The sequence below is a fragment of the Furipterus horrens genome, unplaced genomic scaffold (assembly GCF_987537825.1).
Source record: "Furipterus horrens unplaced genomic scaffold, mFurHor1.1.pri manual_scaffold_5, whole genome shotgun sequence".
In the NCBI taxonomy this organism is placed as follows: domain Eukaryota; kingdom Metazoa; phylum Chordata; class Mammalia; order Chiroptera; family Furipteridae; genus Furipterus; species Furipterus horrens.
The window spans coordinates 7087548-7112249 of record NW_028327175.1 but is presented as its reverse complement, the minus strand read 5'-3'; the positions used below and the strand labels follow the sequence as shown (position 1 = coordinate 7112249).

The 24702-nt window shown below is 45.5% G+C and overlaps 1 protein-coding gene across 1 annotated transcript; it reads left to right on the top strand.

The window, feature by feature from the left end:
- Positions 1 to 3879: 3879 nt before the first annotated feature.
- On the top strand, positions 3880 to 20501 carry RIMOC1 (RAB7A interacting MON1-CCZ1 complex subunit 1). The gene is made up of 6 exons (XM_090278872.1): positions 3880 to 4014; positions 7147 to 7253; positions 9751 to 9894; positions 11327 to 11458; positions 12339 to 12453; positions 18882 to 20501. The coding sequence occupies exons 1-6, from the start codon at positions 3915 to 3917 to the stop codon at positions 19163 to 19165; spliced, it is 882 nt and encodes a 293-aa protein (XP_090134998.1). The 5' UTR covers positions 3880 to 3914; the 3' UTR covers positions 19166 to 20501.
- The last annotated feature ends 4201 nt before the right edge of the window (positions 20502 to 24702 follow it).

The window sequence follows — 24702 nt, the reverse complement described above, 5'->3', positions numbered from 1 at the left end:
GAGAGATGCCATTAAAGTATTATTGGATCACATCGCTCCCTTGCTTACAATACACCAATAACTTCTTGTTCCGCTTAAGATAAAGACCACCATCGTTAACACGGCATTGAGGCCCTGGTGGATCCACTCCTACTGCCCAGTCTCATGCTGTGTGTTGTGTTCTTTTGGTTGCAAGCAATAGAAGCTGACTCTACTTAGTTTCAGGATAAAGATACAGGAGGCTCTCAAGTATCAAGGAGAGACTGGGCAAACCAAGACTTCGGCAGGGGAAGAAAGCAGGTCCTCCCCCAGGACCCTCAGCAGCAGCTGGTGGATGTGCCTCTGGAGGGCTGATAGTTAATGTGATTGTCTTGTCTGTGTGTGTGTCTTTTCAGTGTCTCAAATTACCAAGAGAAAGATTCTGACTGGCTTGGATTCTGTCAGATTTTTACTCCTGGATCTATTATCTGCCCTTGGATCTGTCTCCACAAAGGCAGGTCTGTCTTGTTTATTATGATATAACCTGTGCCTAGCGTAGAATTAATGCTCATTAAATATCGAACTAGGGACCACCTAACTGAATAAGTGCATTGGCCGTGGCCAGAAGACAGGGTCAATTGTTATGGGCATGGCCAGTGGGGGCTCCCTCTGGGGTTTGGGGTTCATTTCCATGGTTGTGAGTGAGGCATCCAGCTCAGGATGCTAACCTGCACTCCAGCCTCGCCTTGCTCTACTTTCCCCCTCACCAGCAGCCTTTGGCTTTCTTTCATTCCAGCAGGCTGCCAAGCTCTCCCGAAACTCAGTCTTTGCATGTGCTGTTCATGATGCCTGATACGTTCTTCTCCACTGTGCAGCTTATAGATTTATTGTCTCTCAGCTCCCAACTTATCCTTTTTCTTGTTTTGTGAAAATATATCTATCTGGGTCCTTTAAGTATATTTTTCCTTTGTCAGCAGACCAACGCGAAGATTTATCAGTAGAGGAAACTAGAGACACTACAGGAGGTAGAAGGTCTTCCTGGCTGTGGTTTCCCTCGTCGGCAGGCGTCGGCAGCGTGGGCAGCCTCCCTGGCATCAGGCTCCTGCCTCACAGGCAGCGTCCCTGACACCCCCTGGGCAGTTTTGCAGCAGAGCGCCTCCTCACCATGTGTAGCTTTTTCCAGCATCCCGCAGGCGCGGATTTCTGGCAAGTTCCCGAGGGTGGAGTTGCAGCCAGTCCCACTGGTGTCGACACAGTGTCCTCTCCGGCACCCAGCTACCCACAGCTGTGAGCTCTCCCACAAGGTCTGGATCTCTATCCCAGGGCTGTTCTGTATCTCTGCTCCTCCTCTAGTCTTACTTCTCACTAGCCAATGCATTGTACCTCCAATTCCCCCTTAATCATTCTTCATGTCAAATTTTCCCTGTCCAAATTACCATGTGGTTTCTCTCTCCTGACTGGCCCCCCGGACTGACACACACCCCCACTCTTCACCTGGCTACTTTTACTTATCCTTTCGGTGTTGATATCATTTCCTCATGGAAACCTCCGGTCTCAACTCAGATCACATCCCTTTCCTTTTTATTCATAGCATCTTCCCCCATTTTAAAATCATGCGTTCATTCATGATAGAATGCCTTTGTCTTCCCCCACTAGATAATAAGCTCTAGGAGGGTAGTGATCATGTTTATTAATTGCTATAATCCCAGTGCCTATCATAATGCCTGACCCAAAAATGGGTCATTAAATGAAAAGGGGAGTAAATCTTTAATGAGGTCCTATTATATGCAAGTTGCTGGTGGCAGTGAAAAAAAAAAACAAAAAAAACTCAATCCCTGTCCACAGGGGTAGGCAAATTTATATGAGAAAATAAGACCCACACATAAAACATATATAAAGTGGGAAAGGAAAGTTTCCAAAAGAAATTGTAAGTACTAGTAATTCAAAGGCAAGAAAAAATTTTATTTTAAAAAAGACTTTCTCACTTTATAAACAGCCCAAGAAATTAAATTTCTTCATAAATAATTGGATTTTATCCATTATATATAAGAGAGGAGGAAAATGGAACAAATGAGATCAGTTATTTATTTTAGAAGATATTTTTGGAAGATTCATAATAAGCTATTAATTTGTCAGAAGTTTTTTTTAAATGTAGCATAATATTTTTATTTTTTCTATTCATGTAGGTTTCCTAAAGTAAAACTAACTATCTAAAATTGGAGAAAATTACTCATATTTTTTCTTTTCTAGGACAGGGGTTCTTTGGTGTTAAGCACTTTCTTCAGTGTTCATGGCTGAGGGCTGTTTGTTATTTGTTTATATCCATGGTGAGACAGTCTCCTGAAGGTAAATGGTTACTTTGGTATGATCTTGGACAAAGCACAGAATCATGTATTCTAGGATGTGAAGTGGTTAACAGTTGCGTTCTGCCCAGTTTCTTCATCTGGAAATGAGGGGCTGTACTATGTGCCCTCAGATCCCTTCCAACACTCTGAAGACATGCACGCACTTGAGACATCAGTTAAGCAATAATTCCTAGCATCCAGTTTCTTCATCTGGAAATGAGGGACTGTAGTACATATGCTCTCAGATCCCTTCCAACTCTCTGAAGACATGCATGCACTTGAGACATCCATTGAGCAATAATTCCTAGTGTCGAGTATGTTTCCTGCTGGAAGTCCATGGTTGTTTAACGAATCAGTGGAATTTTAAATTTTATTTAAAATATACAGTGAGGTTTGGCATTTTGAGGTGTCTGATGCTTATTGGTTTCCATCCTTTGCCCACATGGATCATATAACGCAATTTTCCTGGCCTTCAGCTTTCTGATTAGAGAATAATATATTGACAAGGTATTGTGGAGTTTTTGTTTGGCTAATGAACATCTTCTGAGCACGTATTATGTACCAGGCACTGAGGACACAGAATTAATACATGGTTCTTGTCCCCCTTTGTTTAGGGTGAATTGGAGGAAGAAACCGGTGTTACAAAGATCAGTTAGAAAGACATTGTGGTCAATCACTTATAAATCACAATACACCATTTCCTTATTTTTAGTATAAATAAATAAGACTACCTTCCATAAGAAATTAGAATGGAGATTATTCAAGATGTACTGTGTCAAAGTGCAAAACGGGAAGAAAAAGAAAAGAAAAACGAGTTAAAGGTTTGTTTGATCACAGGTTTAAAAACAGGAAATGCAAAGTGGAAGTTAAGAGTCGTTGACTCCGGGCTTTGAAACTCGGTTGAGAGGATGAATTTGACACACTACGAGCACTTCCAGGGACGCTCTCGAGATGTATAACAATAAACATTTTTCCAAAAGCAAAATGTCGGTGCTGCTGGACGCGAGGCGGTTAAAGTACGTTCCATGACAGCCGGCCAATGTAGATCGGAGAAAAAACAAACTCAGCTGCTAACATTAGGATTTAGAAAAGTGACACTCAACCACGTGGACTGGGAACTTCCGCGAGTATTTTGGAACTCTCCAGAGAATGACCTCTCGGAGGCTTGGATGCGCTTCAGGGGGGCCATCGTCAGGCTTTCCCGACCAGGAGATTAGAAGTAGGATCTCCCTCCCTACAAGACCAGAACCTACAGTCCCGTTTCCAGACGTCCTGCGCGCCACCGCGTACCATAGATGCCACCAATTTCCGCCCCAGCACCCCGAGGAGAGAGCTGGCTTCCCATTGGGTCAGCGTGGGCTGGGCGTCCCCGATTGGCTTAGAGGAGGGGGAGAGGCGTTTCCTGAGGACACACCCACCCCACACGCCGGGGAAATTCCAGAAGGAAACATCCCGGAAAGAGCTTTCCGTGCCTGGACCTGCGCTCCTGCCGAGCCGGGGTGGCCCCGCCCACCGAGCCGCGAGCTCCGCCCCCACGCCGCGCCGCACGAGGGATCAGGTGACCGGGGCCGGCGTGCTCACGTGGCTGGGGCGCGCCCTCCTGCTGTGGCCATGGCGGCCGCGGGCTCCAGCGTGGTGCGGCGAGTGGAGCAGCTCGGGGACCTGGCTCAGGCCCACATCCAGCAGCTCAGCGAGGCCGCGGGCGAGGACGGTGAGGGGGCGCGGCGCAGGGGGGCGGGCGGGCGGACAGTCCGTGTGCAGGGCCGGCTCTCCGCCGCCGTGGGGGCTGGGGCTGCGGCCTGCGTCCGCGGGCGCCCCGCGCGCCGTCCGGGGTCCACCCCGCAGAGCTCGCGTTGCCTGCAGCCGAGGCGTGTGCGTCGCCTCCGCGTGGTTCATACGTAGAAAACCGCTGGCGGCTCAGACCCGCGAAAGGCTGCCTGCCTTTCATTGTCTCGGTAGCGAGCGGGGGAAAGGGCAGGGTCCGGATAACCACGCGCGAAAGTTTGCACGCGTGGCTCAAGCCGGGTGACAGCCCGCGCGTCATGGTGGATCGGGGCGCCGGGAGGAGCGAGGCCGGCGCGGGGTCGCACTGCGTCGCCACGTCGTCAGTTTCTGTCTCGTTTGGGTTCTAAACTCAACGGTAAACAACGGGCGCGGCAGAGCGCTCGCTGGTGTCTGCACGCGCCTCTCGCACCGGTGACGTCATGATGCCCCCGAGGGCGCTGTCGGGGTTCGACGCTGCTGTTGGGAAGGTCTAAGCGTTTCCTACGCCGAAAAGGGAAAAGTGAGAAAAGGTCTGGAACTGCCCGACTTCGGATATGCAGCCCCGTTCTCTCTGCTTCTCAGCTGCCTGTAGATCTGGCGTCGTGTCGTCTGGACTGTCGCGCCTTTGCTACAGTGCAGGTTGGTTTTTAAATCCGTGGGAACTGACGCGTCGTCGTCACACTTACAGGAAAGGAGTAGTGGGACGTGCAGTTACCCAGGTGGTTGAATAAGTGGTGGCTGAGTTTGTTGACTGGGGTCTGTGATGAAACAGCTGGAGTTCCAGGGGAGGTTATTTGCCGAGTTGTTCTTTTCTTAGGAGTGTGTTCTTCAAAACGCACAGAATGCCCAGAAGCTGACGACGTTTTCCGCGTGTCGCGCGTGAATCCGGGATTCACGGGAAGAGTTAGTTCAGGGACCGTAGCAGCGACGTGCTGCAGATGTAGGTGCATCTGAGTTACGTCTGAATAAGCTGCTCGATGAGCCCCCCCACCCCCGTCCCAGCGCCGGCTGAACCCGCCTGGAGAGGTCAAAGGATGTTTTTTAAGTTCACTTACTGTTGGACCCCAAAGCCATTCTCGTTTTCCCAAAGAAGAGTTATTGAATCCAGTCTAAAATGAAGGCGGTAGACAAGTCACGTGATACATGTTCATGATTGGAGGTGACACAGTTCTGAGATTTTACTAAAATGAAAATGATACTGATGCATGTTAAGAGTTATTAGTAAGACTAGCATGATTGTCTTATTTTAAGAAGTTTAATAAAGATGTGGTTGCATGTATTTGAATTGAACTTGGCATTCTTTTCCCAGGCAACAAAAATAATATACATTTAAAACTCGTCCAGTAATGTAACAACTGTGTAATTATACTTGGCTCTAGGGGTTGGTAATTCCCGTTGTTGTCTTCAGATTAGATCAGATACAGCCAGACATTCCATAGAGGACTCTTCTCCATTTTGTTTTTGTTCATTTACTTCTCATTCTGCAAACACAATATGTTTACTGTATGGATTTATGCCATGAGCGGGACTTTTTCCAGAAATGATGTAAGAATCACTTCTGTCTTGCCTTTTGTCATTTTGACTGCATTGTTCTATTAAAAATACTGCATTTTGTAAAAATTTTCTAAAATGTGAGCTATTCTCTCTTCGCCCTCAGTAATTGTGTCGTGGATTCGTGTGAGACCCACCTTCACGGAATTCAGTGCAAGGCTTCCCTTTGAGATAATGCTGCGGGTTAGGGAGAAACCGTCCGCGCAGGCGCTCAGGAGGCGCGTGGGAGCGCCCTGTTCCGCGCAGCGCCCCTTCGTGGTGGACGCCCTTCTGGGCTGAGCGAGCTGGGAGCGCGGGGCTGGAGAGGTGCCCAGCGGGTGCGGCGTGCCCCTCGGAGCGGTCAGTCTGGTCTGGGCGCAGGTCGGGCCCCCTCGGGGAAAACGGGGCCGCCGTGTGCCGACAGCCGTAAGGTACCAGGTGCTGCCTTCGCTCCCACACCGGACAGCTGATCCACCTGTGCAGGTGCTGAGGCTGCGCCCCTGGACTTGGAGCAGGTGGGCCCGCACCCAGTGCTGGGTGCTCTGTCCCTTGGCCAGTGAGGAGGAAAGGGTGTGTATTTCACGAAGCACAGAGGGGCACACTCGGGGGGGCGGGCATGTCTGGATTGGATGGCGTAGGAGAACACAGGATGTTGGAAAGCAGCGCGGTGTGGATACTGTGTAGTTGGGGGAACCATTTGTGAGAAAAGGTGACACCTTGGAGATGGGGGACTGTGATGTTGAAGAAAGGGGAGAAATCAGAAGCCAGTGTGGGGGCAAGGAGGGCACACCGGAAGTCCTGACAGTTCTAGCCCTTGCAGGTTTTGAAGAGGTGATTTGTTCCGTGTCTAGGATTTTTAAAGAAATAAAATATGTAGATGCATTATCCAATTTTAATTCTAATTGCTATTTATGTACATAAATATGTAAACACAACTACGATAAAGTTATAATTGCTCTGAGCGCCAGCATTTAATGAGCCATTTGATGTAATCAAGTTCCTTTGGAAAATACATTGATGAGATTTTTTAATGGAAGCCCTTTCTGTAGGTTGATTATGTATTTGTAGTCGTCCAGTAAAAGTTTTAAATATATTATTTAAACATTTTGAGGGCTTCAACATCTTAAAAGAAGTAATATGAAAAGAGAGACTGCTTTTAAGAAATGACGGCTGAACCTAGAAAGTTTTCAGTCTGGCTTTCCAGAATAAATTAGCTTAATGCGGATTAGGCATCATGTTATACTTGTTTTACATAAGGTATTACTATCAGTGCCATAACATAATTTTATTTAATCATTTCAGATATGTAATATTTTAGTTTAAAAGTCTGAAGTTATGTGAAACTTAACTTTTTTAAAAAGATTTATTGATTTTTAGAGGGAGGGAGAGACACATTGATTTGTTGTTCCACTTCCTCATTCATTCATTGGTTGGTTCTTGCATGTGCCCTGACCGGGAATCAAACCCCTAACCCTGGTGTGTTGGAACCATGTTCTAACCAACTGGGCTACCCGGCCCGGCCTGATCGCCATGTTTTTATCTCTTACAGATCACTTTTTGATTCGGGCCTCCGCAGCGCTAGAAAAATTGAAACTCTTGTGTGGAGAGGACAAAGAATGTTCAAACCCATCAAATCTGCTAGAACTTTACACACAGGTACTGAGACAGATGTGGTTTCTGACGTGTTATGGGGGCACACCGCTTAATTACATGGTTGATTCCAGCTTTTAAGTGTAATGAAATCAGTTTATTCTCCATTTAAATCAGTTTATTCTCGACTTAAAGTGTTTAGTTTTGTTCAGAAACTGTGTGTAAAGCATAGAGACTTGAAACTTTGAGGCAAAGAAGATTTAGTAGATGTGTTTTGATAACAAAAGTCAGGATTAAGTCTTGCAGAAAACAGAATCACTTCCTATATAGGTAAGTAAGCAAAACAGGACTACATCCAATTTCCAGGATCTTAAAGGTGATGCAGAGGGAATGGAGGATTCTATAAGAGCCCCAGTTATTTTTTTCCTGAAGTTCTCATTTCCTTAGGGTTCTCAACATGACTCCCCTTGCTATTGTCATGCAAGTCTGTAAGTTTGTTCTGTTCCCCCCTTTCCCTTTTTATTCTTTGCTTTCAAATCCAGGCCTCTGTATGGACAAGATCTGTTTTCTTGGTCTTCTCATACACTGCTGAGGCAAGTGGGCATAGAACATTATTTCATTACAGGAACTAACATTCATGTAGCATCTTACAGTTGATAGAGTGCTTCGTATGCCCTTCCTGTCGGCTCAGGGATGGTAAAGATGAGGTGCTCATAGAAAGTACCGAAAGCACAGGGAATACAGTCAGTCATACCGTGCTAACTGTGTGTGGTCCCAGGTGGGCGCTGGAAATACCGAGGGGGACGCTATATAAAGATTATGATTGTCTGACCACTCAGCGGTGCACCTGAAACCCATACATAATAAAAATTAAAAGAAAAGAAAGTAAATTAAACTTAGATAAGCTTCCGAAGTGCAGTTTACAGCATCGAGATGCCTGGCACTGTGCTTTCTGTTAGGAGGTACAGAAGACGGCTTCTGCCCTCAAACGTCATGGTCAAATGAGCCTGTAGCAACTCCCGAACCCCAAAGGGCTGTTGTAATAAGCAGAGCTTGGCCTGGCTTCCTTTCTTTTCCAAGGCTCCCTGCTTGTCTCATTTCTTGCATGTGAGAGAGTTCTGAACATTTTAATGTATTCCCAAGAATAAATCAAAAGCCCCTAGAGATGCAGATTTGTATTCCCCAGACCCCCTTGCATCCTGCTTACAGTTCTGAATCCACAGGCCATTTTCCGTAGGATGAAGAGATCATCCTTCTTGGCTTAAGCCTTCTGCACAAGAACACTTAGCACTTCAGTGGTGTGCTAGGCGATGTTCTAAGTGCTTTACGTATTAATTCATTTAGTCCAGTTCATTTTACCAGTGAAGAAACTGAGGTTCAGAAACAAAATTGACTTGTCCTGTGGTTAGTCAGGTGATTAATGGTAGAAATGATACTAGAGCACAGTTCTGCTGGTCTTTAGTCCAATAGATTAAAAAGGGGGATTGGGTAGTTTTAAGGTACAGTAGTCCCCCCCTATATCGCGGTTCACCCATCGTGGCCTCACTGTATCGCAGGACTTCTAAAAACATTATATCATTTATCGCGGATTTTTCGCTGTATTGCGGGATTTTGCGGTACTGTATACACATGTTGTTAAAGTGACGTAAGTTTAAGAGTGTAGAATATGTTTAAGAACATAAGTAGTGTTTATAAAAGTGTGGAAAAGGTTAATAACGGACTGTTAACAGTCTATAAGTGTGTGGGAAGGTTTATAAAGCCTTAGAATATATATAAATACTAAAATAAATGTAACGTTCCTACTTTGGGGATTCTCACCTGTCGTGGGGGGGGGGGGTCTGGAACGTAATACCCGCGGTAAGTGAGGGATCGCTGTATAAGAATGCTGGGGTCTTCGTGTTTGAATTGCATAATATTGGAGATATGCTGCCTTTGTTGGGTGGCAGGATACATATCCCCCAAATGTGAACCTGCATTTGGGAAAACAAATCCTTTGAAGATTCAATTTATAAAACTAGAGGTGGGGATCTTAACTTCATACAGCAGCCATTTAGAAAATGTTCTGACTATACATATATAAATAGCAAAGAATATAATAATTACACTTTTCATAATTAGTATTGTATATGATTAACTTAATTAAAACATAAAACCCCATTTTATTTTTTGAGGGAAGGAAGATTAGCACTAATTTAGTATTTTAGTAAAATAGCTATGAAGTTTTCCATAAAGTTCATGTCAGATTATATTTACAGCTAGACATTTTGCCCACTTTTCAAATTTAAATTTTTTTAAGCTTATTAAATAGAGAAAAACATTGATTTATCGTTTCGCTTATTTATGCACTCATTGGTTGATTCTTGTATATGCCCTGTCCCAGGATCAAACCTACAACCTTGGTGCATCGGGATGATGCTATAACCAACTAAGCTACCATGCCAGAGCCTCAGATTTCAATACTGTGCTAGAAAATCTAAATGTCTAATAAAATGTCTCTATATATATGCCAAATTACACTCGGGTTTAAATCATTTACAGATACTTGTTTTCTCTTATACATCAGGCTATTTTGGACATGACATATTTTGAGGAGAACAAGCTAGTAGATGAAGATTTCCCTGAAGACTCTTCACAGAAAGTAAAAGAGCTGATCACTTTTCTTTCAGAACCAGAAATTTTAGTTAAAGAAAATAATACGCATCCCAAAGTAAGTTTTACACTCAGGAAGGATGGTGCAGCTGCTAATCCTTGCTGTGTGGACTGCTTTTTAGAGTGTAATATTTTCTTCTTGAACATGTCTTTGTCTCTGTTTTAAATTAAGATTGAAGGAGGGATTTATGAGAATTTAACACTTCACAACAGAGGTATTATATTTTACTAAAGATGTTTCAGAATATTTGTGTGGTGGAATTGTGTTTTAACTACAGTGCCTAATCATTTTCTAAGCACAGATATTTGCTATTTCTGCTCCCATTACTTTTGCAGATACTGAGGGTCCCTAGTAATTTAATTTAATTAGCACATATCTCATCCTTTTCCCAGTCCTCACCTCCTGGACATTTGCTGCCTGTCTTCCCATGGATCCACCTCGCCTCCCAGCCCCGCCACTCGCCTTCGTCTCCGAGACACCTCGCTCTTGCTCCTTCCCCAGTGTCTCCCCTTCCTCCCCTCGTGGAAACTGGCTCTCCCACGAGTGTCTCCTTGATCCTCTGAGAGTCTGTCTGTCTTTGCTTTACAGCCTGTTTTTGTACTCTACCGCCATGTCTTTTTAGATCAGTGGTTCTCAACCTGTGGGTCGCGACCCCTCTGGGGGTTGAACGACCCTTTCACAGGGGTCGCCTAAGACCATCGGAAAACACATATATAATTACATATTGTTTTTGTGATTAATCCCTATGCTTTAGTTATGGTCAATTTGTAACAATGAAAATACATCCTGCATATCAGATATTTATATGACGATTCATAACAGTAGCAAAATTACAGTTATGAAGTAGCAACGAAAATAATTCTATGGTTGGGGGTCACCACAACAGGAGGAGCTGTATTAAAGGACCGCGGCGTTAGGAAGGGTGAGAACCGCTGTTTTAGATGATTCCGAGGTTTTTCTCTCTAGGGAATAATTTCTCACCTGTAACTGAGTGCTGCCTCTCTCCTCCGTGTGTCTTCTGTGCTGTGCGTGTGTGTCCGTGAGGGGATGCTCACTGTGGGAACAGATCATCTCAGATTTTAAATGACATGACACAGTCAAAGTTTGAGTAAAATTGTTTTTGTGTATGTATTTTTATTTTATTCCAGTAATAGCAGAAATCTGTTAAGATCTTGTTTCAAGTAACGTATTTCTGAAAAGTTACCTTTTTAATCAGATTGTGGAATATTTATATTTCAGATATATTAGAATTTGCTACTAAGATATTTAGACAATATTTTAAATAAGTATTTGTAAATGGAGTAGTTATTTTAATTTTCACATAGTAATAGGTTTCTGTATTTCTGATTGATACATTCCTGTGTAAATAGATGAATGAGCAAATTTTGTGAAATGAGAGTGTTTTTCGTTTCTCAGTGTTTTGAGCTTGAACTTTCACTTCTGCAGACGTCAGGTCCCCCCCCTTAGCTGTGCCTCTGTTGTGTTTCAGCACTGCGATTTGCTCGGGGACGAGCTCCTGGAGTGTCTCTCCTGGCGCCGAGGAGCCCTGCTGTACATGTACTGCCACTCTCTGACCAAGAGGAGGGAGTGGCTCACCAGGAAGGCGGGTTCGCTTACAGAGGTACAAAGGCATTTCGCACACGTTTCTGATTTGTGGGTTTCAAATAGCAGTCTGCGATCTCGTGGTAAGGCTGTTGGGCCGCAGGGTCTGCATCCCAGGTCTTATGACTACACTAGCTGTGTAATGATAAACAAATTGGAATTCTTGTGAAGATTAAATAAAATAACATGTGAAAGCCCTTGTATACTGGAGAGTTATATAAGCCCCTGATTTTATTTTTTTAAATATAAGGTAGATGATCTGTTTTAATTTTTAAGCATGTTTTTTGGCCTGAAGAAAACAAACGTGGTTGTCAGCAGATCAGTCCTGAAGAACCCACGTGACTGCACCTGGAAAATCGTGGCTCTGATTTGGTGTGACTCTTGACCAAATCAGTAAACCTAAAGATTATCAGTATAATATGATATTGTATAATATCATTAGGGATTCTAACTTGGGTTGCTTGTACGTGTGGCTTATGCAGGCCTGGAATTGAGAGGTCACACTTTCAGATGTAAAAGTTTGAGCATGTCATTTCTAAATTATAGTTATAGTAAGTACATGCATAATAACTTGTTGAGCACATCCTTGTTATCTTTATCCTTTTCCTCTGATCACATTTTTGACAAGCATGTTACTGAATCATGTGTTCTTGGTTAAGGATGTAGATTCTCCCATACTCTTATTAAACTAGAGCATTTGGAGGGTTACAGTTTATAATATATATTATAAAAGTTTTGGGGGGGTGGATCCTTAGACCGTTGAAATGTAATAGCCATAAGACATATCTGTATATTAGCCCATTTTCTCTTGAGTAAAGAATGGGGAAAAAATTAACATTTCACATTTCTATAGCTCTGCATATAATACATTCAATTCTTTGGCTTTGACTTTCATTTAGTACCTTGTTGATGGAATCAGTTACTTGCTGCAGATGCTAAATTATCGATGTCCTACCCAATTAAATGAAGGAGTTTCTTTCCAGGACCTAGACACAGCTAAATTACTGAGCGAAGGTAATGTAATCTCTTTTTGAAGTTTTTGTTTTTAAAGCTTTTTAAAATTTTAAGTTTATATTTCACTTTGATTTAAGTATATTTCAAGTTACATCATAGACAAAAATAGTAAAGCAGCTTCTAAAAATTCAAAGATCTCATGTAATATAGAAACATGCTGCTACCTCTCAGTTTTGTAATTTTGGGAGTGTTCTGTTTCATGTCACATCCTTACTCTGCATCCTCCATAGTCCCGATCAGGTACTGGGTTTCACTGCTTGTAGCAGAAACTGGAAGTAACTTAAGGTAGAACTTGACTGCTTTTGCACATAAAGCGATCCAGAGCTGGTTACGTTGGCTCCGTGGTGTCGTCAGGGTCCTGTCTTTCCTCCGTCGTCTTTAGAACCAGAGCCCGTTAGCTTCAGAGGGAGGCACTGGGTAGAGGTTACCGGGGGAACAGTGCTTCCCAGAGCAGTGCAGCACGCGTCCCTGTGGGGCCTCTGCGCGTCCCACGTTCCCCAGGTGCTCCTGGCGCTCCTTCCGTCCTGCCTGTGTGTCGGTGTGCAGGGACGATGGCAGTGGGCATTCCTGTCGCCCGGCCCTGCTCCCGCGGGGCAGCTGTCTCAGAAGGTTCTTAGGACATGTCCAGCACTTCACCTACATTTCACTGGCCAGAGTTTAATCACATGGGTTCATGTACCTACAAGGGAACCTGGAAAGTTTCCTTCACCTATACATTACCATCCCAAATAAAATTAAGACTCTTTACTAAGGAAGAAAGGCAACTATTAGTTTCTGCCACAAACATCTATGCACCTGAAGATGCTGAGACCTGGATATAGTAGATCACCTGGGTGTTAGGCCGAGGTTCAGGAGGGAAGAACCACTCATTCTTACCTTCTCTTTTTACAAATGGAGGAGCTGAGGTCCTGATACGCCAGCTGTACCTGTTCATGGTCACATAGCTGGCAGGTGATGTACATGGTCATGTGTGTGAATTTCCTTTTATACTTCATCTGATGGGGAAAATAAAAAATGGGAAAAGATAACTTCTTAGGGAAAATTCTGTTTCGTAATTTTGTAAGTATGTTTTAATTCTCCTTTGTTAGCTTCTGTGGGCCTTTCTATTAAAAATATTGCATAGGGAAAAAAGCAAGATATGTGTCGTTAATATATGACTGGCTAGTGGTGTGGAAAAGTTCTTACTTTTAGTTAATTCAGACGCATAGCTTGTCCTGCAGAAGCTTTACTGTGAATAGAGTGCTCTTTAGGCTTGACACTTGGGCAGACATGGGGTGTTCTGATTTATTTATGGGAAGTATTTATTTCAGATAGCCAGTGAACTGATTAGCTACATTGAAAATGGCTTTTCTAGAGTGTCCTTATGCACCTGCATGGAGTAATTTAACAGAAAAAGCACGAGCAGACACTAAAGCCTGTTTACCCGTTTCCCTTCCTCTCCCAGTTCTAGTCACAAGGTAAGGAACTCTCTGGGCCTGAAACCTTTTCTTCCAAGTGCATGAGGTACTGGTATCTTCTCTTAGATCATCATCTGCACTAGCCCCTTGCTTCCGTTGCTTCTGTAACACGGGAATCAAGAGACAGAGAGGGTCACTTTGTTCCGGAAACCAAGAAAACTGTATTATGTCCCTAGAGCTCTTGTCACAGTGATCGGCTCTTTCTCTTCCGTTGTTGGCCTCTTGCTCTCACCTGACGCTGTTGATTCCTGGGTAACTCACTCTCTCCAGGTGATTAGAAAGCAGCAGGCCTGCCTTTCATAGGCTGAACTGCTTCCAAGACCCCACCAGACATTTAATTATTTTTTTCATTTTTTTGTTAGCCAATATAAAACATAATTCTAAAAAATCCTCAATACTCACTAGGGAGAAAAGTTCTGTATGAGTCATCAAAATATTTTTGTGGGCAGATCTCAGTGATAATTTAATTTTAGATAAAACTCAAAATAGTATATACTAAGACTTTTTCTTTTTCCAAGGTAAGGTAGTCATATTGTCCTTCGAACATTACCTATATGCCATTAAGTTTTTAGCTTCTTTTTTTTTTTTTCTAGTTTATTTATAGAGAGGGGCAGGGAGGGAGAGAAACATGTGCAAGAGATACATCGATCAGTTGCCTCTCGAACGCCCCCAACTGGGACCTGGGCCACACCCCAGGCACATACCCTGACTGGGAATCGAACCGGCGACCTTTTGGTTCACACGTCGGCACACCGACCGTGGCAAAATTTTTAGCTTTTAAAAATTACCAAGTAGTGTATTTAGTAAACCTTTTTACCTCATCTCTGAGCCTCATTCCTCTGTATGTTCTTATAAAAATAGCCTTGTCAGAATAACCCTGGAGTTTAACAGGTTAAGTCAGATACTATTGAGCTTTGCATACCCTTGGTTTGTGCCCTTGGGGCACCACTGAGGACCACCTTCCTCCAGCTGTCCTTTGGCCCGCTGCTTTACCCAGAAACTGGACTGAAGATCCCCTAAAGCAGCGGCTCTGAACTGGTGGTGTTGGTTGCCCGAGTAGCTTGTTAAAAGTACAGATTTGTGTGTGCCGCCTGCAGGTCCTGACTCAATATATGGCGTGCAGGAGTCTTTATAAGCTCGCATGATTATGATGCAGTCAGATGGAGACCTCACTGCTCCTGGAGATGCCAGTCTGCCCACCTTGTTCATGTGAAGGTCGCCTTCCTTTCTCACTCTCCCTGTCCGCAGTTCCCACTGCCACGCATGCTCTAGGACACGCACAGTGCAAAGGGAAATCATTTACCAAAAACCCTGCTGAGTATTAAAGGGGGGAAAAAAAGTAAGGAAACTTCGTAGCAACAAAAAGACTAGCTACAGAGTAGTAGGTTCCTTGGGGAAGGAGAGGGGGAGAAAGCGCTTAATTTTCACATGACTCATCCTTTTACTGCAGGGTAGTTTCATGCGGTGGTTTAGCCTTGTTCGTGCACCAGCCGCGCCAGCATCGCTCTGGGTTCTAGGACTTGGTTAAAGATGCAAGTCCACGGACCCGACCCCACACCTGGACCTGTCGTTCTGGAGGTGGGGGCCCAGCGGTCGGTATGTTAGCGCATCCTCCCGGCCATTCCAAAGCAGGTTAGAGGTCGAGGATCCCAGCCGTTCAGTCCGTCCCTGGTACAGATCTTCCCGCAGGGTATTTGTGGGCCTTGTTCAGCAGTCCTTGTTAATGTCAAGAGTGAGGCTCGGGGGGTGCAGGGGAGACCTGAGTGCACATACGTCATCCAGGGCCCCTCTGGACCGGAGGGACTCATGAGTCGGAGCCTAGAAATCTCGGGTGGCTAAGACAACGCCTCCCGCCCAGTTTCCGCAGGCACCCCGGTTCCGTCCTGTGCCCGATGCCTCAGCAGCCCCTCTCCCCACTCTCCCCTCCAAACCCAGCTGGGACAGGCTTCTGCCGCCACGGCTCCTGTGCCCTGTGAGAGAAGCTCAGGGATCCTGGCCCCCTTTTACTGGAGAAACTCGGGGATGCCGCCGAACTTGAGCATGCCGGACCAGACTGCCAGAGGAGCTCCGGCCGAGGGCTGGAGACGAGCAGGGGCCTTGCCGGCGGTGCTCGCAGTGGTGGCCCAGCAGCGCGCGGAGTTTTCCGGTTGCTGGCCTCCGGGGCCGGGCCGGAGCCTGGCTGGGCCGGGCGCAGCGCGCCTCCTGCCTCCTGACTCCCCGCTTTGAGGAGGCGACAGAAGCAGCGACCGCTCCTTAGGGGCAGTGCCCGCGGCGCCCGGAGAGCCTGCGCGCTGCCGACAGCGGGGGCTTCTCCAGCCTGCACGTGTGGCGGGGCTTCAGGTACCTGGACGAGCAGGGCGTGGGGCCGTGGGACCTGCGTCTGGTCCCAGTTCCTCACCCCGGCGTGCGCGCGCTGCTGCGGGTCGTGGCCAAGCTGAGCCTCACCGCGGACGCCCACACCTTCGCGGGGGGGGGAGGGCGCTGCACCCCGCAGCCCCGGGGCCTGTCCGGTGTGTCCTCGGCGACCTGTCGGGCCGGGCACGCGGGGGCTGCCGGGCTGCGCCCTGCCACTCGCACAGCCGCGCACGGTGTCCTGCGTGGTGCCCGGGAGGACCGCCGCAGCCCCGGGCCTCGTGTGCCGCGTGGGCTAAAGACGCCTGAGACCGCGGCCCAGGGCGCCCGGACTGCGGGCGGGGCAGTCGGACAGACTGGTTTCATAACTCCCTTTTACTTTCCGCTTTGGGGTGTCCCTCTGGGAATTTCTGGAGTTCGGGTTCGACGATTGGGGTATGGGGGGAGCTCAGAGCCGTCCGCATCTGTGCAGTTACACCGGCCCGGCCGCCTCCCTCGGTTCCTTCTCCGCAGCAGTTCGGTTCTGGAGTCCGGCTCAGCCCAGCGGGTGCGCAAACCTGAGAAGGCAGAAGCGTTTCCAAACACTGGGGATGAAGGTGTTCCTTGAAGGGGAGAGAACTTTCTTGACCCGGCAGCGTAGCCTCCCCTCCCTCTGGCTTAGGTCCCGAAACCCTCCTGCATCTCCGATTCCCAGCAAGGAGGAATTGAGCTCTCGGCCAGAGCCCCAGGCCTGCATCTTGCTTGGGCTGCCTCGACCCCACACTGCATCCCTCCCCCTCCCTCCCGCCCAGCCAGCATCCTCCGGGAAAAGCCAGGGGAGCAGTCGCCTCCTGGTAGTGGGACGGGGCAGCACCCTGGCTCTGCTCGGGCCAGCCGGGACTTGTGGGTGTTCCCCGACATCCTCGTGCCCCCCCCCCCGCCCCCTTCCTCTATGCAGCAAGACCGGGGTTGGACTGAAGTCACCCTTGCGGGCGGGGCCCTCCGCGTCGCCCCCCCCCCCCCCCCCCCGGGGGGAAATAATAATGAAGAATGAGACTGACTTGGAGTTGGCATAAATCAGATCCCAGGCCTCCCTTAGGCACAACGTTCCCACTCTTCCCAAGTGGCTTTGCTTTGTGGGACGTGCTTCAGCTCCTCCTCCCAAAGCTGTACCTGCTTAGAAGTTCAACCTTCCCTCCATTTCTGCTTCTGTCTTGTTTCCCTCCACCAGTCTTTAGGGTGTAGGATCACAGAAATAAAAAGGATATGAATTCAGTGAAACGCTGAATCTAATATAAAATATGATTCTGAATAACATCTAATGCTGCATTCAGCTTTTTTCTCTGAGTTTTATGATGTTTTAAGTATGAAGGAATAAAGTAAAAAAATGATTATGTGTAATATGTATTGTGTTTAGTAAGTGAATGTTGTTTTATACATAGAAAGCATAAAATAGTGTAGGCTATCATATTTTCATGAATGGAAGCCTCAGATCCTGCTCTTAAATGACTATTTCTTTTATTGATATTACAGTGTAATGAGTCAGCTTTTCTGCTAAACATGTTCCCTCTCTGGCTGCTGTTTATAAGCTAAATTGGAGGTGAAGCGAAGGGGAGGGCTGTTGGTCAAATTCTGAGTCTCTAAAAACTTGCGGCAGCGTCAGGATGACAGACACTAACAGTTTTGAAAGCTGAATCTTTCTTCTGTTTTTGTGTCTCGTACCATCAGAGTCATTTCTGATGAGCCACACTAGGTGAGCAACAGATTATGATGCTCATTTATTCGAGGTAAACTTTTCTAATCACACAAGTACCTGTACATGTGTACAAATAAATAACTTATTTGTGTTTTAGTAGTGTTAGGAAGTTAACTGGTTATATAGTTTATATCATAGTCAATAATTTATACCCAGGTCTTTTTGACTCTAGGTCCGTTTGTCTTTCTACCAAATCAATATACTTTGTATGCCACAGATATTTAATTATATAATTGCCTTATTCCATGATAAGAATGCTTTAACTTTTGATGAAAATTCTGCATGTATCCCTTTTCCTGGGAACATAAAGCATCTTAGATATAATTTAACATTTTTGACAATTTAGAATTTTATGGCCTCTCAGGGTCATGTTTGTGTGTGATGATTTCCGTAGACTCCTGTAGAACTGCGGGAGTCCTACAGTTGACTGGAACTATAACATTGACTCTAGAGTACACCCTAAATTAAAAGTTGTGTTCATGATGGCCTTCAGGGAGACTGGGAGTACTCTGAAATCATGTGCAGAATTTGGGATATATGTCCTAGGAGAGGTTCCATTGATTAGATTAGATTCTCAAAGGGGCCTTAAAGAGAATCGAAAAAAAGTTAAGAACACACTGATCTAACTGATCTTTTTAAAAAAATCCTCTGACGATACCCTTTTTTTGAGGGCTAGGGAGGAAACGTGGCTTTTCATAAATAAAATAAAGATAGGGGTGCCAATTAAATGAGGATTGTACTAGTGATAGTTGGCTTTTCTAAGTGTAACTGTTAAATGAGAAGGAAAAATGATTGATGACATAAAAGGAATTTATTAGTCTTAAAACCAGAGTTTCTTTTTAAAGTTTTCAGTTCTGATCTCTCAACCTAAATGGCTTTCCCAGGAGTGTTCAGTGACATCCACTTGCTGGCGATGATGTACAGTGGAGAGATGTGTTACTGGGGACTGAAGCACTGTGCAGCCCAGCAGCCAGAGGACCAGGAAGGGGGTCCCGGTGTTTCCGGAGCAAGCCGCGCCACACACAGAGAGCCCTTGGATTTCCGGGAAGTAGGAGAAAGAGTTCTGAAGAAGTATGTGTCTGTGTGCGAAGGACCCCTGAAGGACCAAGGATGGAATACGACAAATGCAAAGCAGATCTTACACTTCTTTCAGCATCGCTCTGACTAGTAAGTTTATCAGGTCTTTTTCAGACAGAGAAACAAAGAGACCCCTGAAATGGAAACGTTCCAGGAAAGAAGACACATTAACACTGAACTTAAGAATGTCACACTACATAAAGTTGTCCAGCATGGTTACCCTTTTTAAAATGACATCACCGTATTTCCTTATATATTCTTAAACCTATGAAGGACCAATTCTTTCATTTCTAAAATGGCATGTATGTTATTCTCACTCAGCCTCAACTACAGAGATCCTGTAACTAATACTGGGGAAGAATCCAGTTTAGCTTTACAAAGGGTTTTTTCTGTTACTTCAGTTTTTTTTTTTTTTTTTAATTATGGTAAAATATAACAAAATTGATCGTTTTATCTATCTTTAGATTATTTCTCTATCTCTATTTTGAAGCCTGCTGTGCTTCAAAGGTTAAAATCAAGTAACCTCATTGCTTTAGATACATGCTACAGATGTAAAAATTGACAAAATTATGATGAATGTTCAGATTCTATTGCCAGAATATGATCAATAATGAAAGACTTCATAAAAGAATTGTTGTTTAATTATTTTACCATGGCATTCAAATTTTATACCTCTTATTGGGTATTTTATAAAAATGTAAATGATTTTCCTATCTTGTTTAAAAGAGCATGCATGGTTTATCAAATGAGTAATAAGGATAAAAACGAAGTTAGGTTAGTCCACTGTTATCACATATGTCTTTCACATGTATTGACATTTTGTATGTTTTTGTATGTTTTAGCAGGGATGAGTGACCAAGGCCGCAGAGCCTAACTGCCATCTTGCTTACAGGCTCTCTGCCGACCCTCCACCAGTGACTGCGTCAGGGCCCCGGGACGCACTGCCCTGGCCACACCTTGAATATCACCGTCCTGGGCTTCTCTCTCTGAAATTTTAAATCTTAGTAACTGATGATAATTCTCATCTGCCTAGTTCTTACACCTCTTCATTTTTATTGATTATTTTCTCCTTAACTCTTTTCCACTTCTTCTCAGCCTCCTCCTGCCTGGCCCATCAGCCCCTTCCTTGCCCAGCCTCAGGCTTAGGGGGACCCGATGAAGTGCTCTCTGCAGTCCCCCAGTCCGTCCTCCCCTTGTCCCTCAGCCTCATCATTCTGCTGGCCCTCAACCTTTGCTGCCTCTGTCATTCACCTTTTCCGGGTGCCGAGTTCCGTGTGAAGTCCATGCAGCCCTTCAAAGTGGAATCACTAAGCGTCTCACTGTCAGCTTTAGAGGAGCCGAAGTGGAGGCCTGACCTTTTCCCCCATGGGGCCCCTCCCCCCGACTGTGGCTGGCCAGGACCACTCACCTTCCTCAGGCCCTCTGCCCCCCCCACCCCCCCACCACATGGCCGCTGGTCCCGTCTTACAGAACACTGAGGTCAGGAGGAGGTCCGTTTCTACTTACTAGGTTTGCCCTCCTTATTCCCACCGTGACCCTCCACCCCCCTTTTTAGGGGAGAGCTAGCCCCCTTCCTCTTGAAGACCAATCTGCGTTGTCCTCCTTCCCCCAGGGCTTCTCTTTCTCTGCCTACCCTTGCGGTACTGAGCTTCCCTGGAATTGGTCCTTTTTCTCTCCCCCGCCCCCACTTCTCTCTCCTTCCTCCTTCCTCTCCTACTTTTTCTCAGTACTCTTGTGTGATGTCATTCATAGCCACGGCCGCTTCTGCCGCCTCCAGTGTCAGGCTGACTCCCACCCGCGCTTCAGTCCCAGCGTCCTTCCTGCTCTAAACCTGATCTCTAACTGCCTATATGAAATACCTCTGCTTAGACACCCCAGTGATTTTAAATTCAGTACGTCCAAACCTCTCATCCTCTTTCATCTAGAATCCTGTCCTGTTCACTTCTTTTTTTTCGGTCTTCCACAGAGCAGAGCACCGCAGAATGCCGTCCTGGTTTCTGCCCGCCCTCCCTCTCGTCTCTGCGGATCGTCCTGTGCGATCGTGTTCTAGTCCAGGGTTCCTCAGACAGTAAAGCCCAGGCTCCTTTCGATAAGCGTAAACCTTCTCGTAGAGCCTCTTGGGACAAGTGGACTCTCTCCTTATTTCTGTCCCATCTCCTTACCCTTTTACAGCTAAGAAGATTTTTATTTAACTTAGTGTTTTAACAAGTTTTACTATGAAAATGCCTTTAAATCATTTTTAATGTGGATTTTACACCCACACACTGCCCACCCCACCCTGTTTTGGAGCATCTCGATCAAGTGCAAGACTTCCAGTTTTTCCCCGTGTGCGGCGTGTTTTCCTGAGTACCCTTGCGGACACATCGCTTCCACCTGGAACGCTTTCCCCTTCTGTGTGGCCCAGTGCTACCTACTCCTCCTCTCGGACTGCGCCCACTCCCTCCAGTGGTGCTGTATCCTTATGGCTCTTTTCAGTCCTGTCCAGTGGGACGGGGCCGCTGCTTCCGCTCCTGTCCTCTCGCCCTCCCGCGTTATCATGGGGATTGCGTTGCTCTGCTGTTTTGCTGTTTTCCTTATGGCTCTGTGAGCTCTGCATTTTTAATGTTTATACATAGTGCTTAATGAATGTTAGACCATTAGTAAAGTGTTTTGAATTAATAAGAGACATGATTCTAAGTGCCCTGCTCTGCACAGAAGGGTGGCTCTGCCGGATTCCACAGTGCCGTGCCCTCTGCACCAGGGATGGACAAGGCAGACTGGGAGATCGCTCCTCAGACGGGAGAGTCGTGAGACTCGGAGCCCGAGAAAACAAGAGACCTTCCTCTTTAAAAGATGTGGCCTTCATGACCCCTTGTGAACCACTTGGCTCTCACCGCTTGGTACAGTGGTGAGGGCACTACAGGGTGCTTTCGTCCACCTTTCCCTCCCCCCACACCATCGGAGGGTAACGCGTAGGTTGTGACAGTGATAACAATGCTTTTTACTCTAGTGCGTCACAGACAATGAACACATTTTGTATGTTAAAGCCTACTAAGTAGATTGTTTCACTTAGAATGAAGAAATATTCCACATAAGGGAAGTACTATAATTCACTCATCAACAACTTTTATGTGCCTGCTACATGCCAGGTTTTGTCCTAGGCACTGAGGATATATAGCTTTGTAAAACACCCTCTTTCAGAGTTCGCATTCTTGTGGAGGAAGTTAACACATTTTAAGAAATAAACATGTAGTATGTCAAGGGATCAGTGCTCTGAAGAATAAAGCAGGTGAGGGGCTAGCGTGGCTGGAGAGGAGGGCTCTTTTCAGGGTGGCTGGGAAGGCACCTCTACGCACCCCTCTGCTTCAGCACTTGTATCTTCAGATTCCACCCTTGAGTGGTTAAATGCCTTGAACATTCAGTACCTTCATAAAGTTTCTCTTTCTTAAGAAAGTGCAGACACTGCAATAAGAAGTGAGTCACTACGTAAGACCTTTAATTTTTATTACATTTTAAGGGTTGCTCTCCAGTGTGGGCATTACTAATGGGTGAGTCTAAAGGCCTTGGTGCATTTATTATACTTGGCATTTCTCCTTTTGGGCTCTCTGACGGTTACTAAAACTTAAACTCTGTTAACAGATTTTTCATAATCCTTAAATTTGTATGGTTCTCTCTCTCTATGAATTTTAATCTGTCAACTAGGCTTTGAGACTGAGTTAGAGGCCTGCCCACTTTGCTGCATTTATAAGGTTTCTGGCTACTGTGTATTGTTTCATGCTGATTAAGGTGAAGATCAAGACTAAAGACTCCCTTATTCCTTTGTATACCATAGAGTGAGGTGGGAGTCATGGCTGAAATTCCACAATAAAATCACATTCCTACCTTTACAATCCCACTGAATTCTCTGGTGTTCATTTAAGTGGGAGGTGTGTCTGAAGCATTCTCAGATCCATTTTAATGGCATTGTTAATAACCCACATCTGATTGACAGTTTTAAATTGTTTGTCATTCCTCTCTCCACCTTTCAGGCTTCCTTTTTGTGGCTCACAGAAGGGTCCCCATCTGCCATAGAATCCAGGATTCTGTAGCCTTCTATTGTCACTGTCTTATATTATTATTGTTTTGAAGATCTAATTGGCTTTATGAATGGATTCATGAATGGGGAGTATCCCATCTAGCAACTAGAAGGGTCTCCGTTTCTTGTATTTTTAACACAAGATATACTATGAAAGTATTACATTAGAATACATTTAATGTATCTACAATTAAAGTATGTGTTATGTACTCATGCTGGTGTTTGTTGTTTTTGTTTTCCTACTTATAGTGAAAATTTCCAAGTAAAATGTTTTGGGGCATATAAAAAAATTTTTTTAATAAAACAATGTTCTCACATTTATATCTTGTTATTTGTTTTCTTTTATATCTGGGTGTTGTATGAGAAGGAAAACTTCTATCATCTCAGTTTACTATTGAGTTCTGGAATATGGGCTCTGGAGTCAAGAGTCCTGAGGTTAAATCCCAGCCCTGGCATTTCCTGGCTGTGTGACTCTACATAAATTACTTAACATTTCTGTTCCTTAATATCTTATTTAACACAGGAAAAACAATAGTATCTGTCTCTCAGGTTATTGGAGATTATATTATCAATGTCTAGCACATGTCAAGAGCTCAAGAGTTAGTCATTACTATCATTGTTTTCCTTCCTGTCTAGTTCTGTGTTATCCGCACACCTTGTTCCTCATGCTGACAACTATAATACTCATCAGCCAGAATCACCGGGTGACAGACCCTCCTGGCCAGGGAGCAGTCAGTCACCGGTTACCGTGTCCTCAAGTGGTGACGGCTGCTCTAAATGGAAAGCAGGTGTAGAGAAGAAAGCATGGGCTAGAGAGGCATCTCAGATGTTTGTGATGCAGGTGTGGCCCGAGGAAGCCCTACAATTTTCAGCAAAGTTTTAGCCCCAGCCTCCAAATGGTTGTATATCCACTGTTACCAACTTCTATATTCATCAGTCAGCCTGCTGGAGTTCGTTTCTGGTGTCTTTTGGTATCTTAGAAGTATGTAATGAACTGTTAGTCATCTAAATGATATATATACCCAATTTTAAGATAATTACTCTCGTCGTCGTCGTCGTCGGCAGCCGTCCGTCTCGAGAGACGATGGTGTAGCTTCTTAAGAGTCTATCTGCACCGCCGAGAATGGCCGTGCAGTCCGACTCGGGAGTGACACGGTATCTGTCTCCTCCCGTGTTGAATCGACATCTTGCGATGACGCTGGAGTGTCCTCTCCAGTGAAGCTGAAGCTACAGAGCCTGGGCAGGGTGATATGGAGGGTCTGCTGTTGCCCATGCAGCAGACCCCCCCTCTCTTCGCAGCTGAAGGGTCCAAGGGAAAGACGGAGTCAATACAGCTTGGCTTCAGGTGCGCCGCAGGAGTTGCCGGTGTTGACTACAACGTCAAACCGCCTTAGGGACTCCGGCTCCGGATTTTCTGTCGGGGTTTACTCCCTTAGCCTTTCCCCTGAAGAGGTATGCCGCAAGGCAGCGGAGGTTTTTTGGAGTCAGAGTTTTCCTTCTCTAGATAATTACTCTAAACCATGGTAAATCCATATGATTGAGTAATACGTAGCTGTAAAAAGCAAGGAGGAAAC

Bases quoted from the DNA above. Each gene is read 5' to 3' on its own strand.
- RIMOC1 (XM_090278872.1), top strand. From the start codon at position 3,915: ATGGCGGCCGCGGGCTCCAGCGTGGTGCGGCGAGTGGAGCAGCTCGGG. The intron at 7,254-9,750 runs GTACTGAGACAG...CTTATACATCAG, and splicing joins TGCTAGAACTTTACACACAG to GCTATTTTGGACATGACATA. The intron at 11,459-12,338 runs GTACAAAGGCAT...ACTTTCATTTAG, and splicing joins AGGCGGGTTCGCTTACAGAG to TACCTTGTTGATGGAATCAG.